This window comes from Aquarana catesbeiana, linkage group LG11, assembly GCF_042186555.1.
Source record: "Aquarana catesbeiana isolate 2022-GZ linkage group LG11, ASM4218655v1, whole genome shotgun sequence".
Lineage (NCBI taxonomy): Eukaryota > Metazoa > Chordata > Amphibia > Anura > Ranidae > Aquarana > Aquarana catesbeiana.
This window is the reverse complement of record NC_133334.1, coordinates 58,551,401-58,571,673: the sequence shown is the minus strand read 5'-3', so window position 1 is coordinate 58,571,673 and position 20,273 is coordinate 58,551,401. Positions and strand designations below refer to the sequence as shown.

General features: G+C 42.7%; 1 protein-coding gene across 4 annotated transcripts in view; it reads left to right on the top strand.

Moving 5' to 3' along the window:
* KIAA1549L (KIAA1549 like) overlaps window positions 1-20,273 on the top strand; it is a 245,880-nt gene that overhangs the window by 151,710 nt on the left and 73,897 nt on the right. For 3 of the 4 annotated variants that reach the window (XM_073604466.1, XM_073604465.1, XM_073604463.1), the window contains 2 exons: window positions 3,071-3,198; window positions 6,387-6,413. In XM_073604466.1, coding sequence (XP_073460567.1) covers window positions 3,071-3,198; window positions 6,387-6,413 — 155 coding nt within the window. The remainder of the gene's footprint in view (window positions 1-3,070; window positions 3,199-6,386; window positions 6,414-20,273) is intronic. The other variant, XM_073604464.1, reaches the window with a different exon arrangement.

Below are 20,273 nucleotides of genomic sequence, written 5' to 3'. Positions count from 1 at the left end.
CTATCTATCTATCTATCTATCTATCTATCTATCTATGTGTCTATCTATCTATTGACTGAAAAAAGAGTGGCGTGTCTGTTCATATCTATCTATTGTCAAAAGTATTGGGACACCTGCCTTTACACACACATGAACTTTAATGGCATCCCAGTCTTAGTCCGTAGGGTTCAATATTGAGTTGGCCCACCCTTTGCAGCTATAACAGCTTCAACTCTTCTGGGAAGGCCGTCCACAAGGTTTAGGAGTGTGTCTATGGGAATGTTTGACCATTCTTCCAGAAGCGCTTCTGTGAGGTCAGGCACTGATGTTGGACGAGTAGGCCTGGCTCGCAGTCTCTGCTCTAATCCCAAAAGGTGTTCTATCAGGTTGAGGTCAGGACTCGGGTCAGTCAAGTTCCTCCACCCCAAACTCACTCTTCTATGTCTTTATGGACCTTGCTTTGTGCACTTTGCGCAGTCATGTTGGAACAGGAAGGGGCCATCGCCAAACTGTATACACAAAGTTGGGAGCATGAAATTGTTCAAAATGACAGGGGGGCACTGCATTAAGATACAGAACGGATAGTATACAGAAATATTTGTTATTCCTGCAGCAGGAGGGGATGGGGCGGCACTGTCACTAGGTGACACGCAGAGAGGAGGAGAACAGAAGAGACAGACACAGAAGAGCAGGCTGCGGATGACGGAGGCACATAAACTGACCACAGTGTTAGGGCTCAGCAGCCATGATTACCATGTTCAGTTTACAGAGGGAAGGGGAGATACTGGCAGGATCAGCCAGGTTTTTTAGGTGTTACAGGAGTCCAAATTACACAGCATAAGCACTGTGCTGTATAAAATGCTTTAAAGAAGCAGGATCCATTTTTTTTTCTTTGGAGGTTAACAAACGCTTTAAAGTGATACTAAAGCTTAGTTTTTTTTTTTTAAAGAGGGAGTCCACCTAAAAAAAAAACATTAAAAGCCAGCAGCTACAAATACTGCAGCTGCTGACTCTAAATAAATGGACACTTACCTGTCCTGGAATCCAGCGATGTCGGCAGCCGAAGCTGATGAATCACTTGGCTCTCGGCTGCTACCGCCACCATTCTCTGTGAGGGAATTCACTTCCCAGTTCCCTACTGTGCATGTGCAAGTCGCGCTGCGCATCCTAAGTGGTCCCCGCTATCTCCTGGGACCTGTGTGTTTCCCAGGAGACAGCGGGGGGGTGCGGGAAGGGGCGTGACTCCCGCGGGAGTCTATTCCAGAAAGTGGGTGCAAATACCTGTAGTAGACAGGTATCTGCACCCCCCTGAAAGGTGCCAATTGTGGCACCGGAGGGGGGGAGGAATCAGATGAGTGGAAGTTCCACTTTTGGGTGGAACTCCGCTTTAAGTAACAAACATGTCATACTTACCTCCACTGTGCAGCTCGTTTTGCACAGAGTGGCCCCGGACACTGTCTTCTGGGGTCCCTCGGCGGCTCTCGCGGCTCCTCCCCACATTAGATGGCCCCCTAGGAGAAGCGCTCTCCCGAGGGGGTTACCTTGCGGGCCTGCTCCCGAGTCATTCATTCGGCGTCCATAGAAGCTGAATGTATGACTTGGCCCCGCCCCCGGAGCCTGGGTCATAGGATTTGATTGACAGCAGCGGGAGCCAATGGCTGCGCTGCTATCAGTCTATCCAATCAAAGCAGGGACTCTGTGGAGAGAAGGACCGTGCATCCCGGCTGAAGAAGATGAAGGGGGGCTCAGGTAAGTAAAACTGGGGGGTCGGTGACTGCCAATTTTTTTTTTTACCTTAATGCATAGGATGCATTAAGGTGAAAAAACACAAATCTTTACAACCCCTTTAAGAGTTCTGTTCACTGGAACTAAGGAGCCAAGCCCAACCTTTAAAAAAAAAAACCCACACCATAATCCCCCCTCCACCAAATGATTTGGACCAGTGCACAAAACAAGGTCCATAAAGAGATTGATGAGTTTGGGGTGGAGAAACTTGATCTGACCTCAACCCAATAGAACACCTTTGGGATGAATTAGAGCGGAGACTGCAAGCCAGGCCTTCTTGTCCAACATCAGTAGCTGACCTCACAAATGCTCTTCTGGAAGAATGGTCTAACATTCCCATAGACACACTCCTAAACCTTGTGGACAGCCTTCCCAGAAGAATTGAAGCCGTTATAGCTGCAAAGGGTGGGCCAACCCAATATTGAAACCTACAGACTAAGGCTGGCCATACATGGTTGATTTTTGAAAGAATTTTCTTTCGAAAATCATTAAATCTGTGCGTTTTGTGATCTGATGGTGCCACCATTGATTTTGAAATTCGGCCAACCAAGCCTTCAATTTCACCTCATGTTGCTACAGAAAAGAATTTTCGTGGCTGGGAATCTTTTCTTTCCGGGAATTTTCTTTTCTAGCACACGCACATTCCTTTTCGATTACATTTCTCGCACAATTCTACCATCATTGATTAGAAAATCGTTCATTTTTTAAAAACATTCCAACATGTCCGATTACTCAAATTTGATTGGCGCACCAAGATCGGCTGTTGCTGCAGCCCATTAATGGTGCGAAATACGAACGATAATTCTTAGATAAGATTTTCAAAAGAAAATTCTTTAGAAATTCGACCCACGTATGGAATGGCCTAAGACTGGGATGCCATTAAAGTTCAGGTGTGTGTAAAGGCAGGTGCCCCAATACTTTTGAGATTACAGTGTATTTGTCTATCTATCTATCTATCTATCTATCTATCTATCTATCTATCTATCTATCTATCTATCTATCTATCTATCTATCTATCTATCTATCTATCTATCCTCTAATATTTTGATGTGCACATTTACTAACCCTCTAGAAGTATGATTCTATAATGTCCAGTGGAATAATGAGAGATAATCAGATATAAATCCAATGATGATGTGTCTGGGAGTGTGTTTGGATTGTTGATGATGATAGAACAGATGATAAAATAGATAATTTAGTGGCAGTATCCCCCCCACATCCTCCACAAGCTTGTCGTGACATTTTCATTACATGAGTCCCAGAAATGATGCCTAACACTTGTCTGTGTTGCTATGGTAACCCACAGCCGGTCGCCTTGTGAAAACGGTTCCGTCATCAGCAACGAATCAGAGGAGGCCAGTTCAGACGGGAGCACTCCGCAGAAACTCATGGCTCAGCACAGGATGACAAAGGATGAGGCGTGCAAGTGGAACGGTGAGAAGGGATCTGTGCTATGTGCCCTGCAGACAGGGCTGTATATCATCTGAATGCTCCACACCACCGCCTCATACCGGTCTAATGACTTTATCCTCTGTGCAGTGCAGGCGCGTGGATTGTCATCTAAATCACCACATTCATATTATACAGAAACAGATTTAGAAAGTCAGGGAGGGAAATACCAAATACAGGAAGCAATGCCTGCACTACATACCAATAAGGAGAGAATTGGCACAGACAGAGCTGCTGTCCTGAGATTCATGTAGTTATAGTTTTAGGTTTATATAGAAGGCCTTACAACATTAAGAGAATAGTCTACAAGCTTATTAGAACATAAAGAGTGACTCCACCTTTAGGAAAAAACATTTACCTAAACCAGGGGTCTCCAAACTTTTCAGTATGAGGACCATACCGTATATTTTACAGATATTCGCGAGCTATAAAAAATAATAAATGAATGAAATAACATATGCATGTATGAATACGTTTTAACTTGAGCTTTAAAAAATCAGCATAATATAATTCAGAACAACAGAGAAAAAAACTTAAGTAACACACGGCAAAGAAAATTCCAAATAAACCTGGGACACTAATAAAGGTTGAACAAAAATAATATCAGTATGCGTTCTACTCATCAGTGTCCCCACTTACATCAGGATCCCCATCAGAGTTCCCATTAAACCAAAGTCCCCCTTTTCATTAGAGCCCCCATCAGAGAACCCCTTTACACCAGAGTCCCCTCCTTTCATTAGACTCCATATAAGAGTTCCTCCTTACATCAAGATCCACATCAATATGCCCCCTTACATCAATATCCACACTAGAGCCCCCATTAGAGTACCCCCTTACATCACTGTCCCTGTCTGTGAGTTCCCCCCTTCCATCAGTATCCCCATCAAAGTCCCCCTTTTATTAGAGCCCCCATTAGAGTGCCCCCTTACATCAAGGTCCCCATCAGTGTCCCCCCTTTCATTAGAGCTCCCCTTTTCACTAGAGCCCCCATCAGAGTACCCCCTTACATCAGGGTCCCCATGAGATTTCCCACTTTCATTAGAGTCCCAAAAATAGTACCTCCTTACATCAGGGTCCCCATCAGTGTCCCCCCTTTTATTAGAGCTCCCATCAGAGTACCCCCATACATCAGTGTCCCCCATTCATCAGAGTCCCCCTTTTCACTAGAGCCCTCATCAGAGTACCCCCTTACATCAGGGTCCCCATGAGATTTCCCACTTTCATTAGAGTCCCAAAATGAGTACCTCCTTACATCAGGGTCCCCATCAATGTTCCCCGTTTCATCATCATCCCCATTAGAGTGCCCCCTTACATCTTTGTCCCCATCACCGTTACATCAGCATCCCCATCAGTGTCCCCCCTTACATTAGGGTCTCCATCAATGCCCCCTTACATCAAAATCCCCATCAGAGTGCCCCCTTACATCAAAACCCCCTTCAGAGTGCCCCCTTATATCAGAATCCTCATCCGAGTGCCCCCCTTACATCAGTGTCCCCATCAGTCACTCTTTACTTAAGGGTCCCCCCATCAGTGTCCTCATACATCAGTGTCCCCATCAGAGTCACTGTTTACTTAAGGGTCCCCATCAGTGTCCTCATACATCAGTGTCCCCATAGGGGGAGAAGTGTAGACCATTCACATCAGCTGTGGGGGGCTGGGGAAGAGAAGTGGAGACTGTGCACATCAGCTGTGAGGGGGGGTGGGGGCTGGGGAGGAGAAGTGGATACTGGACATTAGATGTGGGAAGGTGTAGACTGTGCACATCAGGCATGGGCCATAGTTTGGAGACCCCTGATTTAAAAGGATCATTCCCCTAAAAGAAACATTTTAATTATAGGTGGAGCATAGTAGGGTCTGTCATCCTCTGGTCTCTTATATGTCTTGGATACTTCAGCAGTAATCTCTCCCTCTTTCTCTTCACCTAATAGTTTTGGGTGTTCCCACCCTCTTTTATGTCTTTCAGCTCCTCCTTTCGAGTTATCCATTACATGCAAAAAAATTAAAAAACAGTAGGGAAAGTGGCAACCCCACCTAAGGGTATATGCACATGGATGTTTGAAGGTGTACTCTAGCGTAAAATTCCAGGCATTTTCCCATGCCCGGAAAGCCACAGTTGGCATAGACAACCAGCCATAGCAGTGAATGGCTCTACGTGCTTGTACTTGCCTAAATACTGATGCTTATTTGCACTGGTGTTTACATACGTATATTACATATTCCTGAACATGGAAGCTCTGTGTTTGGGGAATATGTCATAAACATATGCACAGGTAAATACCAATGCAAAAAAAAAACACCAGCATTTACACACTAACAAGCTCATATAGTCATTCACTACTATGGCCACCTGCCCCCCTCACCCGGGTGCCGGAAACCACCTGGGATTTTAGGCTAGAGGACATTTGCACCAGCATATGTCCGTGTGCACCTACCCTAATACCCACGACAAATGTAAGGACCACAAGCCCAGAGATCTCACCAATAGATCCCTGACAGATATAAGAAGGTTTGGGTGATTTTCTCTCCCGGATCTACCAGAAACTGAAATATCAGTTTTGGGTGAAATGATTTATTATTTTTAATCACAACTCGGATACAAATAAAGCGAATATACCTATTTACATTTTCTAAAGTGCTTACAAGCAAACTGCCTGCTGTCTAAGTATTCACAGCACAGCACTGTGCTGTTTAATGCACACATTTTCGTGTGTTGAGGCGCATTGCACTAGGCAGCCCATTTATTTTAAATGAGCCATGAGCACGCAATGCACAAAAAATAGATCATGATTTATTTTTCAAAATGCTGTGCTCTGCAGGACACACAACATTTGAAACTGTGCATTGTGGTGTGCAATAGCGCATTCTATATATGCGTTGGGTTGCAGCTGACAATAAAAGGAAACACATAACTGTTTAATAAATACCAAACATATGTTTAGGCCTCACTCACATAGACTTATCTATGCTTACACCCGTGTGAAGGGGCTTTCTTTGCTTGCCCGGTTTGCACAGGTGTTGCGTTCATCCGTGTGCAGGCAGTCCTATTCATGTATATTGGGGTGTACACAGGTATGCCCATGTGAATGAGGCCTTTAGAAACTGTTTTATTTTGTTGACATTACATGAAATAGTACTCCACTAGTAAGATGTATCTTTTTTTTTCTTTGACATAGGACTTAAAAAAAATAAACAGAAAATTGGTAAGATTTTCAGTGTATCATTCTGTTGTTACTAACCTATGAAGCCTTTGTGCGGGTGGGTGTCTATTAACCCCTCTCTCCTCTGATGTCTCTTCTGACTAGTATTAAAGGTTGTCTGGATGTCCAAAATGGGATCACATGTATTTGTTTATATACACCTGACCATCACATCTCAATGAGCTTGTTGGACATATCAATGCAGGTCAGGTACTGATGTTAGTTGAGAAGACCTGGTCTACAGCTAGTATTCCAATTCATCCTAAAGGTGTTCAGTAGAGTCAAGGTCAGGGCTCTGTGCAGACCACTGGAGTTCCTCCACAACAAACTCAACTGACTACTGATACAGGTTGTCCTAAGGCCCACAAAATGATCACATGTATGTTTGTTTTACACACCAATCAGGCAAACGTCATGACCACGGGCAGGTTAACTGAATAGCATTGATTATCTCATTACAATGGCATCTGGAAGTCAGTGGGATATGCTGTCCCTGAAGTTGATGTGTTGAAAGTCGAAAAAATATGCATCACAGTTTGTTGTGTATGGGGCTGTGTAGTCGTAGACCATGCAGGGTGCAAATGCTGACCCATGACCGCAACCAAAAGCACCTGCAATTGGGCACTTGAGCATCAGAACTGGACAACAGAGCAATGGAAGAACGTGGCTAGGTTTGAAGAATCATGTTTTCTCTGGGATCATGTGGGTGGCGAGGTGTGTGTGCGTCCCTTACCTGGGTAATAGATGGCACCAGGATGCAGTATAGGAAGAATGAAAGCCAATGGAGGCAGTGTGATGCTTTGGGCAACAAAAGTGAGTACACCCCTAAGTGAAAATGTCCAAATTGGGGCCAATTAGCCATTTTCCCCAGGGTCACATGACTCGTAAGTGTTACAAGGTCTTAGGTGTGAATGGGGAGCAGGTGTCAAGCGTCTGTGGCAGCAGCCAGGTGAGGAGTACAAAGACAAGTGTGTCTTGCCTACAGTCAAGTATGGTGGTGGGAGTGTCATGGTTTGGGGCTGCATGAGTGCTACTGGAACTGGGGAGCTACAATTCATTGAGGGAACCATGAATGCCACCATGTACTGTGACATACTGAAGCAGAGCATGATCCCCTCCCTTCGGAGACTTGGCCACAGGGCAGTATTCCAACATGATAATGACTCCAAACACACCTTCAAGACAACCACTGCCTTGCTAAGGAAGCTGAGGGTAAAGGTGATGGACTGGCCAAGCATGTCTCCAGACCTAAACCCTATTAAGTATCTGTGAGGCATCCCCAAATGGAAAGTGGAGGAGCGCAAGGTCTCTAACATCCACCCGCTCCGTGATGTCGTCATGGAGGAGTGGAAGAGGACTCCAGTGGCAACCTGTGAAGCTCTGGTGATCACCATGCCCAAGAGGGTTAAGGCAGTGTTGGAAAATAATGGTGGCCACACAAAATATTGACACTTTGGGCCCAATTTGGTCATTAGAAGTGTACTCACTTTTGTTGCCAGCAGTTTAGACATTAATGGCTGTGTGTTGAGTTATTTTGAGGGGACAGCAAATTTACACTGTTATACAAGCTGTACACTCACTACTTTACATTGTAGCAAAGTGTCATTTCTTCAGTGTTGTCACATGAAAAGATATAATAAAATGTTTATAAAAATGTGAGGGGTGTACTCACTTTTGTGAGATACTGTAACTCCTGCTATTTAACGACTTACGATCCGCCTGCCGTCGTTATACGTCGGCATTTTGAAGAGGAGTGTCGTTGTTATGGCAGCAGCTAGCTGCCATAATCCCGTATCCTGTTTTTTAAAAGCACAGTGTAAAAAAAAAGTCAAATAAATAAGAAAAAAAGAAAAATGTAACCACTTACGCCCGTTGTCATTATACGTCGGCACTTTGAAGAGGATTACTGTTGTTATGGCAGCAGATAGCTACCATAACCCTGGTATCCTCTTCTTTAGCGGGCGATCCGCTTAAAGATATAAGTGGTCTTAGCGGCGGATTCGCCGGGAGATCACTTTTATCGGTGGCGGGAGAGTCGCGACCTTTCTCCTGTTAGGTATGGAGCTGAGTGAAGGGAAGATTGCCCCCATCCGGCTCCATAGCATTGACTGGCGGAAATGACATTAAACGTCACTTCCACCCAATGCTCTTTAAGGAGAATTTTTTTTTTTTTTTCTTTTTCCAAATTACATTTTTTTTACTGCTTTTTAGTGTAAATATGGGATGTGAGGTCTTTTTGACCCCAGATCTCATATTTAAGAGGTCCTGTCGTGCTTTTTTTCTATTACAAGGGATGTTTACATTCCTTGTAATAGGAATAAAAGTGACCCAAACATTTTTTTTTAAAAGGACAGTGTCAAAATAAAAAGTAAAATAAATAAGAAAAAATAAAATAGAAAAATGTAAAGTGCCCTGTCCCGCTGAGCTCACGCGCAGAAGCGAACGCATACGTGAGTCGCGCCCGCATATGCAAACAGTGTTCAAACCACACATGTGAGGCATCACCGCGATAGTTAGAGTGAGCGCAATAATTCTTGCCCTAGACCTTCTCTGTAACTCAAAACTGGTAACCTGTAGAGATGTTTAAACGTTGTCTATGGAGATTTTTAAGGGTAAAAGTTTGTTGCCATTCCACGAGCGGGTGCAGTTTTGAAACGTGACATGTTGGGTATCAATTTACTCGGCGTAACATTATCTTTCACAATATAAAAAAAATTGGGCTAACTTTACTGTTGTCTTATTTTTTAATTCAAAAAAAGGGGAATTTTTTCCAAAAAAAGTGTGCTTGGAAGACAAATACGGTGTGACATAAAGTATTGCAAAGACCGCCATTTTATTCTCTAGGGTGTTAGGAAAAAATGTTTGGGGGTTCAAAGTAATTTTCTAGCAAAAAAAGATTTTAACTTGTAAACACAGAGTCTGAAAAAAAGGTCCGGTCCTTAAGTGGTTAAACTGTTTTTCTTTTGTCACCGTGTCCTTAGGGAAGACTTCCCTTCACTTCCTGTCCCATAGACAAAACAGGAGGTGAGAGGAAATCCTTCTTAGGTGCAGGAATCTCAGGTTGTTACCATGATCGCCAGAACTAGTGTCACCATTGGAAGATTTCCCATCTACTGTTCTGGTGACAACCGAAAATTGGGGATTTTCTTTCAGTTTCAACATTCCTAACTCTATTCTATCCAAAAACCCACATGAGTTATAATGCATTTTCCTGCAGCAAAATGCATAGCTAAGGGACAATACAGTATTTTCAGTGTCACTACTACACTTTGTAGAGGTTTCCTTTCGCTTCCTGTGCCGTTGTGAGACACAGACAGGGGTTCTAACCATTCCCTATTCTATACAGACATAAAATAATGTTTCGGTTTTCGATATACCTTAATGCATAACCCATCCCATAAATGTAACACTTTACAGGACCCTAAGGGGCTGATTTACTAAAGAGAAAAAGACAGTGCACTTTGAAAAGTACAGTTGCCTTCTGCAAGTTCAGTTGCTCCAGAGTTTAGTAAATGAGCAGAAGCTCTGTTGACTTCCATCATCCAATCATGTGCAAGCAAAAATACTTTTATCCGTTTATTTTCCTTGCGCACGTTTGGGTACTCTTTGCAAAGTGAAGCCTTACCTCATTTACTAAGCTCTGAAGCAACTGCACTTGCAGAGGGCAACTAAAATTTTCAAAGTGCACTGTCTATTTGCCTTTAGTAAATAAACCCCTAAAATGTTACCTCAGTCCCAGCCTAACTTTGGTCCTTAACGTAACCTTGAAAATCAGCCTTTAACACTTATAATGGGTACCATACACATAACAATCTGCCCGAACAATTCTTCACAGACTCAGATAATATGATCAGATCTGTGAATTAACAAAAAGACACATAGAGGTGAGAGTGCAAAATCTGGTAGCCAATCAGCTTCCAGATTTTATTGTCAAAGCTTAATTGAACAAGCTGAAGTTAAAAGCTGATTGGCTATCATGCACATCTGTACCAGATAATGAGTGCACCAGTTTTAGATAATCAACCCCATACTGTCCTATTTCTTGATTCCAAGCAAAACCAATTGTTTTATTCAGAATTATTCTAATCAGTCCGGATGGAAAATCCAATTGTAAGGAAAGCAGATAAAGCAGATAAATTGATATGACCCTTAATTATATTATGCATCTTACAATCCTCCAATCCTATTTCCGATTGGACAGTAAATCTATCGACAGTAAGATAGAATATAAAATTGTTCTTTTTTTATAGTATATCATGGGACACGGAGTCTTAAGTAATTACTTAATGGGTTATAGACCACCTTCAGGTGATGGACACTGGTTATACCCAATCCAGGAAGTTCACTCCATATATAACCCCTCTTCCTTGCAGGAGCACATCAGTTTTTTCAGTGTCTAAGGTGTTGGTCACGAGTGAAGATGTGCTCTGAGGAGCTCCAGGAGGGATCCATGCTTGATTTAAAAAGCCCCCATAGACCAGATCCATCCAAAGTGCAATTGAGGCCTAAAATGATGGTACCTGGGGCCTCGTATCCGAAGCACAAGGTTTTTGCCTGTAACGCCTCTCTTTGTAGGGCTGGACCCCAGGAACCCAGGGCTTTGGTCTTGCTACATTACCTAGCTTTCCTGGTGGGGTGCTTTACAGGTCCAAGGGAGTTGGAACCCCAATATCTAAGGACCCGATCCTTGAAGGTGTGTTAAACACAGCCTGCCGTGATGGGTGAAGGTTGGATTGTCTGTTAATTCAGCAAATCCTGCGGCGGGGATAAGGTAAGGGAAGAAACTTAGGTATTAAAAACACCTATGTATTCTTCCATTAGGGAAAAAAAGTTGTCATGCCTAACGCTGCAATTTCCAGTGTGAATAAAGGCCTAACTTGTCCTGTAGACAATGCACAAATGCTTAAGGATCCAGCAGATAAAAAGTTGTAATCCCTGTTAAAATCTACTTTTTCCTTGGCAGGTGCCATTACTCAGCCTGCAGTCGCTGCAATAGGCGTCTGTCAATCACTAAAGGACCAATTTGAACAGTCCCTGCACAACAAGCTTGGGAATTGGCTGAACTACCAAAAGCATTATGCTTTGCCATAGATGCCATTAAAGATTCTATTCACCAGGTGTCCCCCCAGGTGTCCCGCCTTACGCTTATGCTTGTGCATATGCGTAGAATCCTGTGGTTAAAAAATTGAAGCACCATGCAAAAACCTCCTAACTGGGTTCCTGTTTCATGGAGAGCGACTATTTGGAGAAGACTTGGACAAATATAGCCAAACAATTTCTAGTGGGAATAGTACTCTTTTGCCAGTCAAAAGAAAGTATAAACACCCTGCATTTAAACATGCTCTTTCCCCCGCGCCAGCTGCTTCCGCCTCTAGGCAGTGGCGACGGAAAACCTCAGGGTCAGACCCAGGCTCAAAAGAATTCCTGGGGTCGGAAACCTGCAAAGCGGAATCCTAAAGCCTCATCATGAAGAGGCAACCCCCCTCACCAAGGTGGGGGGAAGACTTCTGCAGTTTTCAGAAGTCTGGAAATAGGAAACTCAGGACAGATGGGTCATCTCCATGGTAATGCTGGGGTACATCTTGCTTCCTAAGGTCAAGCGTTCCCAAAGATCCAGAAAAAGGACAATCTCTGTTTCAGGCACTAGACCGATTAATATCTCAAAGGGTGATCATACAGATCCCCACAAAAAAGCAAGGTCTGGGGTTTTATTCAAATCTTTTTATGGTAGATGTCAGACCCATTCTAGATTTAAAACATCTCTAAATCAGTTCCTGAACATCTGCTCTTTTCGCATGAAGATGATCAGGTCAGTAGTTTCTATCCTTCTAGGAGGAGAACTTCTGGCATCAATCGACATCAGGGATGCATATCTGCATGTCCCTATATTTCTATTCAGTTATTGCCACAACTTCTTTCCAGGATCAAGCTGGAAAGAAAGCCAGTAATTCTGGTGGCACCAGCATGGCCCAGAAGGTCATGGTATGCAGAAATCGTAAAGATGGCAGTGGAGGGCCCATGGTCCCTCCTACTACGGCCAGATCTGCTCTCTCAGGGACCGATATTCCATCCTTCCTTACGGTCTCTAAATTTACCGGCTTGGCTATTGAAACCCACATTCTAAAGAAACGTGGGCTTTCCGGGTCAGTTATCTCTACCCTGATTAATGCAAGGAAGCCAGCTTCCAGAACTATATATTATAGAGTCTGGAGGGCGTATGTTTCCTGTTGTGAATCCAAGGGTTGGCACCCTCGGAGATATATCATAGGTAGAATTCTTGCCTTTCTACAATTAGGGGTAGAAATTAAATTGGCCTTGAGTACTATTACAGGCCAAGTCTCAGCTTTATCGGTCTTATTTCAAAGACCGCTTGCTACACATTCTTTAATCTGAGGTTTTATGCAAGGGGTGATGTGGCTTAATCCGCCCGTCAAACCTCCCTTGAACTCTTGGGACTTGAACTTAGTTTTGTCTGTGTTACAAAAACAGCCATTTGAACCGATACAACATATTCCCCTAGTCCTTCTGACAAGGAAGTTGGTATTTTTGGTTGCGATATCCTCAGCAAGGAGGGTTTCGGAATTGGCTGCTCTTTCTTGTAAAGAGCCATATTTGATTTTTCATGAGGACATGGTGGTGTTGTGCCCTCGTCCAGGTTTTTTTACCAAAAGTGGTCTCAGGTTTTCACCTAAACCAAGATATTGTCCTGCCATCGTTTTTTCCAAAACCATGTTCCAGGGAAGAAAAGTCACTACATTGTCTTGATGTGGTGAGAGCAGTGAAAATCATTTAAAGGCAACTGCTCAGATTCGTAAGACTGATGTCTTATTTATTCTGCCAGAGGGTCCTAAGAAAGGACAAGCAGCATTAAAATCCACTGTCGCTAAGTGGATTCGGCAAGTGATAATTCAAACTTATAATTTAAGGGGTCAGATTCCCCCTTTTCAAGTTAAGGCGCACTATACCAGGGCGCTTAGTGCTTCTTGGACAGTGCGTCATCAGGCCTCCAAGGCTCAGATCTGTAAGGCCGCAACTTGGTCTTCAGTGCATACATTCAAAAAATTTTATCAGGTGGATGTAAGGAGATATGGGGATATTGCCTTTGGGCGCAGTGTGCTGCAGGCAGCAGTATAGGTCCTCAAGCCTGGGGGTACCCTCCGGGTTGTGTCTCCCTCCCCTCAAGTAGCACTGCTATGGGACGTCCCACTAAGTAATTACTTAATACGCTGTGTCCCATGATGTACGATAAAGAAAATAGGATTTTTATAACAGCTTACCTGTAAAATCCTTTTCTTGGAGTACATCATGGGACACAGAGGTCCCTCTCCTCTTTTTTGAGGTTTAAGTATATTCCTTTGCTACAAAAACAGATGTGCTCCTGGAAGAAGGAGGGGTTATATAGGGAGTGAACTTCCTGGATTGGGTATAACCAGTGTCCATCACCTGAAGGTGGCCTATAACCCATTAAGTAATTACTTAAGGCTCTGTGTCCCATCATACTCCAAGAAAAAGATTTTACAGGTAATCTGTTATAAAAATCCTATTTTGCATGGGCACCATAAGACATAACACTTAATCCTCTAATTTCTAACCTTAACCTTTGATCCAAAAACCTAACCATGGTACCATACTTACCTTGTCTTTGCTTTATCATGTCAATAGTCCCAAAAACAAGCAGTGCCATGTTCTCAGAAGAGGTCCCATTCACACTTACGAATGGAGCCTTTTTGATTACCCATGGGAGGCTCAGCGAGGTTCCCTGTAATTAGCTGCAGGTTGGAATCCCCATTGAAAGAAATGGGATGCTGACAGTGCCCACAGCTATTTACATCATTTGCATGTAATCACTCATGCACCTGCAGATGATCAGTCCTGGAATATATTAAAGTGTTATACTGAAATAAACCTATAATCCATTCTCTAAATTATTACAGGCACTAGTGGGTTAAACCAATCATTTTTTTCTGTTTCAATTTTTTTCAAGAAAAATAAAGATTTTTTGCATATTAATTCCCTATGGGGGGTGGCAAGGAGTGTGCCCTTTGCCCAAATACTTTGTGATAAAAGGTGCCCCTCTTTCACATCTTAGAAAGTTGGAAGCAGTGGTGGCTGGTACTCATTGATTTGGGGGGGCGGCAAACAAACCTGCCCCCCCTCACTCGCACATACCAACAACACCTCCCCAAGAGCATCGGCTCTTGCTCACCCTCATCATTCCTGCTGCTGCAATCTGCTGCTATGGGCTCTGCTAGGTGGACGGTGTCCAGTGCGAGCTCTATGGAGCCAGGAAGGCGGCGATCAGTCTTAGGAGGCTGATGCTGCTCCAGCTTGACGAGAGGCCGTTGCTTCTCCCCGCGGCCGAACAGGAAGTGGGTCCTGAGACCCGGTTCCTGATTGGCCTGGAGGAAAAGCAGGAAGATATATTAATTCGCTAATGTCTCACAACTGGATGGGCTCAGGGTGCAGTGCTCTGTGCCCCGAGCCCATCCTTTATTAAAGCCAATAAGAGCCTCAGACTCTAAACATGTGCTTAAAAAAAAATAACCAAATTGAAATCCATGCGTCCGGTGCCCTGCATTTAGATTAGGGACTGGGCGCATGGATTAGGGGGGCGGCACCCCTGCGCCCCTAATGGAGCGGCCGCCACTGGTTGGAAGGTATGTTAGAACTTAGTTTAGGTGCTACATGAAATTAGGGTTACCATAACAGTTTAGGGATTTAAGCGTTGAGTGAAATCAGAGGGTTAAAAGGATGTAAATGTCAGGGATTAAAAGTGTGCATTGGCAGTCTGTAAAACATGGCAGCTGCAGCATGCCGAGATCGTTATACTAAAAACTACTAGCTATCCTTTACTTAAACCTTCATGCACTGTTCCTGTCTCTGCATACAGATCAATGAGATATTAATAAACCCAATGGACAAGGTGTAGTCCATGGCAATTAATCACATTGGTATAGACATTATTATTATATTATTATAGCTAGAAAAGGAAAGCAACCATCTGCTTTTCCTTGTGCTTAGTGCATCACTTACATCCCGAAGGCCGGTTTATATGTACATTCTCCTTTCATTGACCTGTCAGAAGATGTTAGGATGGATTGTTGGGTTAAACGACAACCGCGAGTGCATTATTAGTGTTTTTACGGGCTCTAGTATCTAGTATCTAGTACTTACTGTAGACTCACAATTTATGAAACTGGACTTGGAGTGTACTTCACATTTTTACTTAGTATTAATGATAGAAACTTGATAGATTTAAATTAAAAGCTGATTTAAATTCAGTAGTTCAGGGTTTAACGTATATATAATGCCAACCTTTCTTTTCAATTTGTTGTTTTTGGTTTTTGGAATAGTGTAGGTTGGAGCCCCTTTCAGGTGTTTAATGCTGTCTGTTTCCCAAATGGGGAGATTCACTCTCTCTTTGTGCCCTTATGACGGAAAGGGGGAAATACAATTTTTTTTAATCATCACTGCAACAGAAATAGTTGAAATTGCCCAATGGGGACACTTGTTCTGGTTACAACTGTCTAAGAGGTGATTTCCTTTAATTTGGGAAATGTCTTCTCATTTCCTGTTAAGTCTACTGTAATTTTTTCCCAATGGGACCCAGATGGCAAAAAAAAAACACATTCCACACTGTATCCAAATCTTTAGATATATTTTAAGTGCCACTGAACTCTGCTAGGAAAGCTTTGCTTGTACCCAATTAGACTGAAGATGATAGAGGTTGAAGGAAGCGGACACTGTCCTTTTCACCTCTGTTACTTTCTGTTTTCCATGAGTACAAGCAGTTGTGCTTCTCAGAAAGCAAAAAAGACTGTCTATTGCAGCCATGTCAAAGTCAAATGAAACATGGGGGCTGATTTGAGAGGGCTAAATCTTCAAGGGGGTCACATTATATCTGCTGTGTGTGCTGCCTTATGTCTATTGAAGACCACACCTTAATTCAAGAAAAAGATTTATGGCATTCAGAACTTAACATTAAAGTTAAAATTGCAGTTTCAGAATGTAAATTACAGAAAAATGGGCCATAAAACATGTTTTAAGCTGCAAAATTATGTAAGCAAGTGTAACTTAGGAACTGGGGAACAGCTGGGGTGCCCAGGGCCTGCTGTGAAGGAGCAAGAGGGTTCAATGCGGCCCATAAAACACCAGTTTGATGTGCCAGTTCTATTGCAATGGTCCTCGAGCTTTATTTCTTTAGCTACTCTCATTTATGGCTGCTACCAGGTTCAGTGTGGCCTGAACTTTATAGTAATACATAGATTAAGTGCAATCTAACTTTATAAAGAATGGACTAACTGTTCCAAGGTGATTGACATTGATGGAGCTTAAAAAGAAATTGACCAATTCTTTTTTCCTTGACTTTAATGTCAGAGATTTTGTATGACTACATGGAGTTTTGTTCCTCAAAAGGTTTAAAAGACCATTTAGTACAGTGGTCCTCACATTTTTATTCTGGATCCAAAGTGTTGAGCCAATGTTTCACTTTTCTTAGCACTTTTTCTTAGGGAAGTGTACCATTGCTCCGTTGTATTGGAACATCAAGTATACTGAAAGTGTGCCATTGTTCTTGGGTTCTTTATGTCAGTGCATCATTCTTGAATCCAGTTACATTCTCTCATGGACCCCAGCCATTGCTCTGTAGCTTTGGTACCCCGAATTCAAAAGTATGCTATAGTCCTCACTTCCTGTTTGTCAGTAATCTTTATTTGGTGTCCAAACATCAGCAAAGGTATACTTCTTATCTTAACCCTCACATGTTTGAGTGCCATTGTATTAGGAATCCAGTTTTTAGTGCTGTGTTATTATGGAAACCTATGTGTTAGTGTAAATACGCGCTAATTCTACCTGTGCGTAAATCCAAATAGAACACCTTTGGGATGAATTAGAGCAGAAACTGCGAGCCAGGCCTTCTCGTCCAACATCAGTGCCTGACCTTACAAATGGGAGAATGGTCAAACATTCCCATAGATACACTCCTAAACCTTGTGGACAGCCTTCCCATTGGAGTTGAAGCTGTTATAGCTGCAAAGGGTGGGCCAACTCAGTATTGAACCATATGGACTAAGACTGGGATGCCATCAAAGTTCATGTGCGTGTAAAGGCAGGTGTCCCAATACTTTTGACAATATAGTGTATATCATATGGACATATGTCAGTGTACCATTATTCAAGAACCCCAAATGTTAGGGCACCTTAGTGACAGCGGCATTGTATCTTCTAGTTAACTGAGATTTTATCAGTGTGTTCCAAAATTGTATGCACCCTATTGGCCACAAAGCAGTTTAGATTATGAGCTATGGCTTCTATTAAGCTGTCAAGGCATGTGTGTAAAAATGATTGCAATAGCTGGGAATGACTTGACCTACAATATGAGCAGTAAAAAATCATCAGAGATGTCCAGAATACTTAGGCCTGACACATTCTGTAAACTTGTGCCTTTGTACCTTAATGCTTACAGCAGTACAGAAATAGCATTTACTTTTCTTTCATAGAATAAATACCCATCTAATATCTGCATTGATGTGTGCATTACACTTACTACCTGATTGATTTACATTGGAAAATACCATGGAAAACATGTTCACAACTTACTGTATTTAAGCAATTTATACGCAGCAGGAATGGCCTCTGCCTATAGAACTATTATTTATAAACTCACCCAAGTTTATGAAGCTGATTTTAAGGCCTTCGCAATCCCCAGCTCCAGCTTGCAGGTACTCATTCCGCAGGGGCCTGTTCCTTCCACAGACCAATCATAAAAGTTATGGAGCTGCACACCACTTCTAAAGGGTAAAATCAACTTTATTGTTAAGCAAAAGCACAGAGTCTCTAGCTAGGATCCTTCCCCCTGGGATCTGAGGCTTAATCATATAGCAAGAGGACAAGAGAGCGCAAAAGGTATATATACATTCACCATGTTAAATGTCATTTACTGCTCAAAGGTATGCTAACCTCTTAGTGATACCAATAATTCCATCCCAATCATTAACAAGCATTTTATTATACGCATATACTGTATATCCTCTTGCTCTATGATTAGGCCCCTATAGGGGGCAAAACGCATTATAGTGAGGATAATGGGTGAAGTGTATGTGTTTGTGCTAAACAATACAGTTGAGTTTACCCTTTTGGAAGTTGATACTTAAAGTGGAGCTTCCCCAAAAGGGGAAAATCTTGCCACAGGTAAGTGTCCCTTTTTTAAAAGGCAGTAGCTACAGTATTTGTACATGCTGAATTTTAATTATTTGTTCCTAGGGTGAGGAACCGTTTAAAGAACAACATTAGTTAAAGTGAACCTGTGACCAGGTTATAGGCATCCAAATATTTGCATAATATTTACATATTCCTAACAAGCAGCAAATGAGCGTTGAAACAAGCCATCACTGACCCTTGTAGCTGCAAGAACTATGGAGCAATGTTTCCATCGGAGGCACTTAAATGGCAGCTCATCTACCCTTACTTTCTTTTGGCAAGCAAGGACTTGGCAGCCTGATAGCCTTCCAGTGTAAACAAACAGCAGGTGCTGTAAGCTGGTCAGAAAATGACTGCAACCAGACTTCAGAGTGTCTGTTGTGATTGCTGGGAATGAATTGCCTCACAGTGCCTGCTGCTACAAAGGACAGTAAGAATTTGTTTTAAGGCTCATTTTCTTCTTGTTAACAATATCTAAGAACTTTTTTTTTTTTTAACTCAAAGAAGTACTTTATTGAAAAGTTTCATAAACATACATCCAAAATTTGTTCCAGAAAAATTTCAGCCAATAGACATATACAACATTACAATAACCCTATATTGTCACATACTCTTTCAATGCAACAAAGCAGTAACCGTTCCCTGCCTGGGTAGTGTAGTGATACCTTGCCATGGTTTCTTATATTATTGCTCAGTACTCTTGGTTACAGTCACAGAATTGTGTCTAAGATTAGATCACCCGGAGTGAGTCCGGGGTGTCAAGCCAGGGTGCCCAAACCTTTTGATATTTGTGCGAGCACCCCCTATGCTGGAAGATGTATTTTTCCAAGCGTAATGTGTCCCCAAAAGCGTCTATACACTCCTTCCATGTAGGAGCTTCAGTCATTTTCCAGTGTTGTAGAATTAATTTGCTAGCCCCAAACAAAGCTCAAGCTATAGCCTGTTTGGTAGGGTCCTCCACCAAGAGATCGTCTAAGACCCCCCGGAGGCAAGGCTTAGGATCCTTTTGTATAGTCACTTGAAACACCCTATTAAGGGTATCTAGGACTTTTCCCCACTAAGTGAAGTTTCCATAATAAGTGAATTAAATCCCCATGGTCTCTAGAGCACCTGGCACAAATGGGGTCCTCTCTCATTCCCATATTGAAAAACCTCTCTGGTGTTAGATGAGCTTGAAGAAGGATGTACAACAGTGATAGTCGCTGTGTAATATTGAGCGAGCACATCTGTACAGCCTGTAGGGCTTCCTCCCATTTTTCCTCTTCAAATGCCCCCACGTCTTGTACCCAAGTAGCCTCCGCCCGTGAGGGGAAGTCATATCTAAATACTTTAATTCTTTAATGTCATAACCTGTACAATGAAAATATATGAAAAATTGCATATGAATTAATTTTATTTATGTTCCTAAACATCCAGTGGAGCTCTGGACTCATTTTCACATTTATCAGGTTCATTTTGACAGTTTCAGCCAGCTGTTCACAGAACTCGGTAGCTCAAGCTAGCACAGCTAAATGAGTGCGGAGGAGCAACTCTTTCCCCTTTTATACCTCAGTACAGGCTTTCAGCTAGAGATAGACAGTCCAAAATAAAAACCAGCTTCTGCTGGGCTCTCTAGAAAATCCATAGTGGTTTTTTAATCCAGTGTATGCCCTGTATTAAACATTC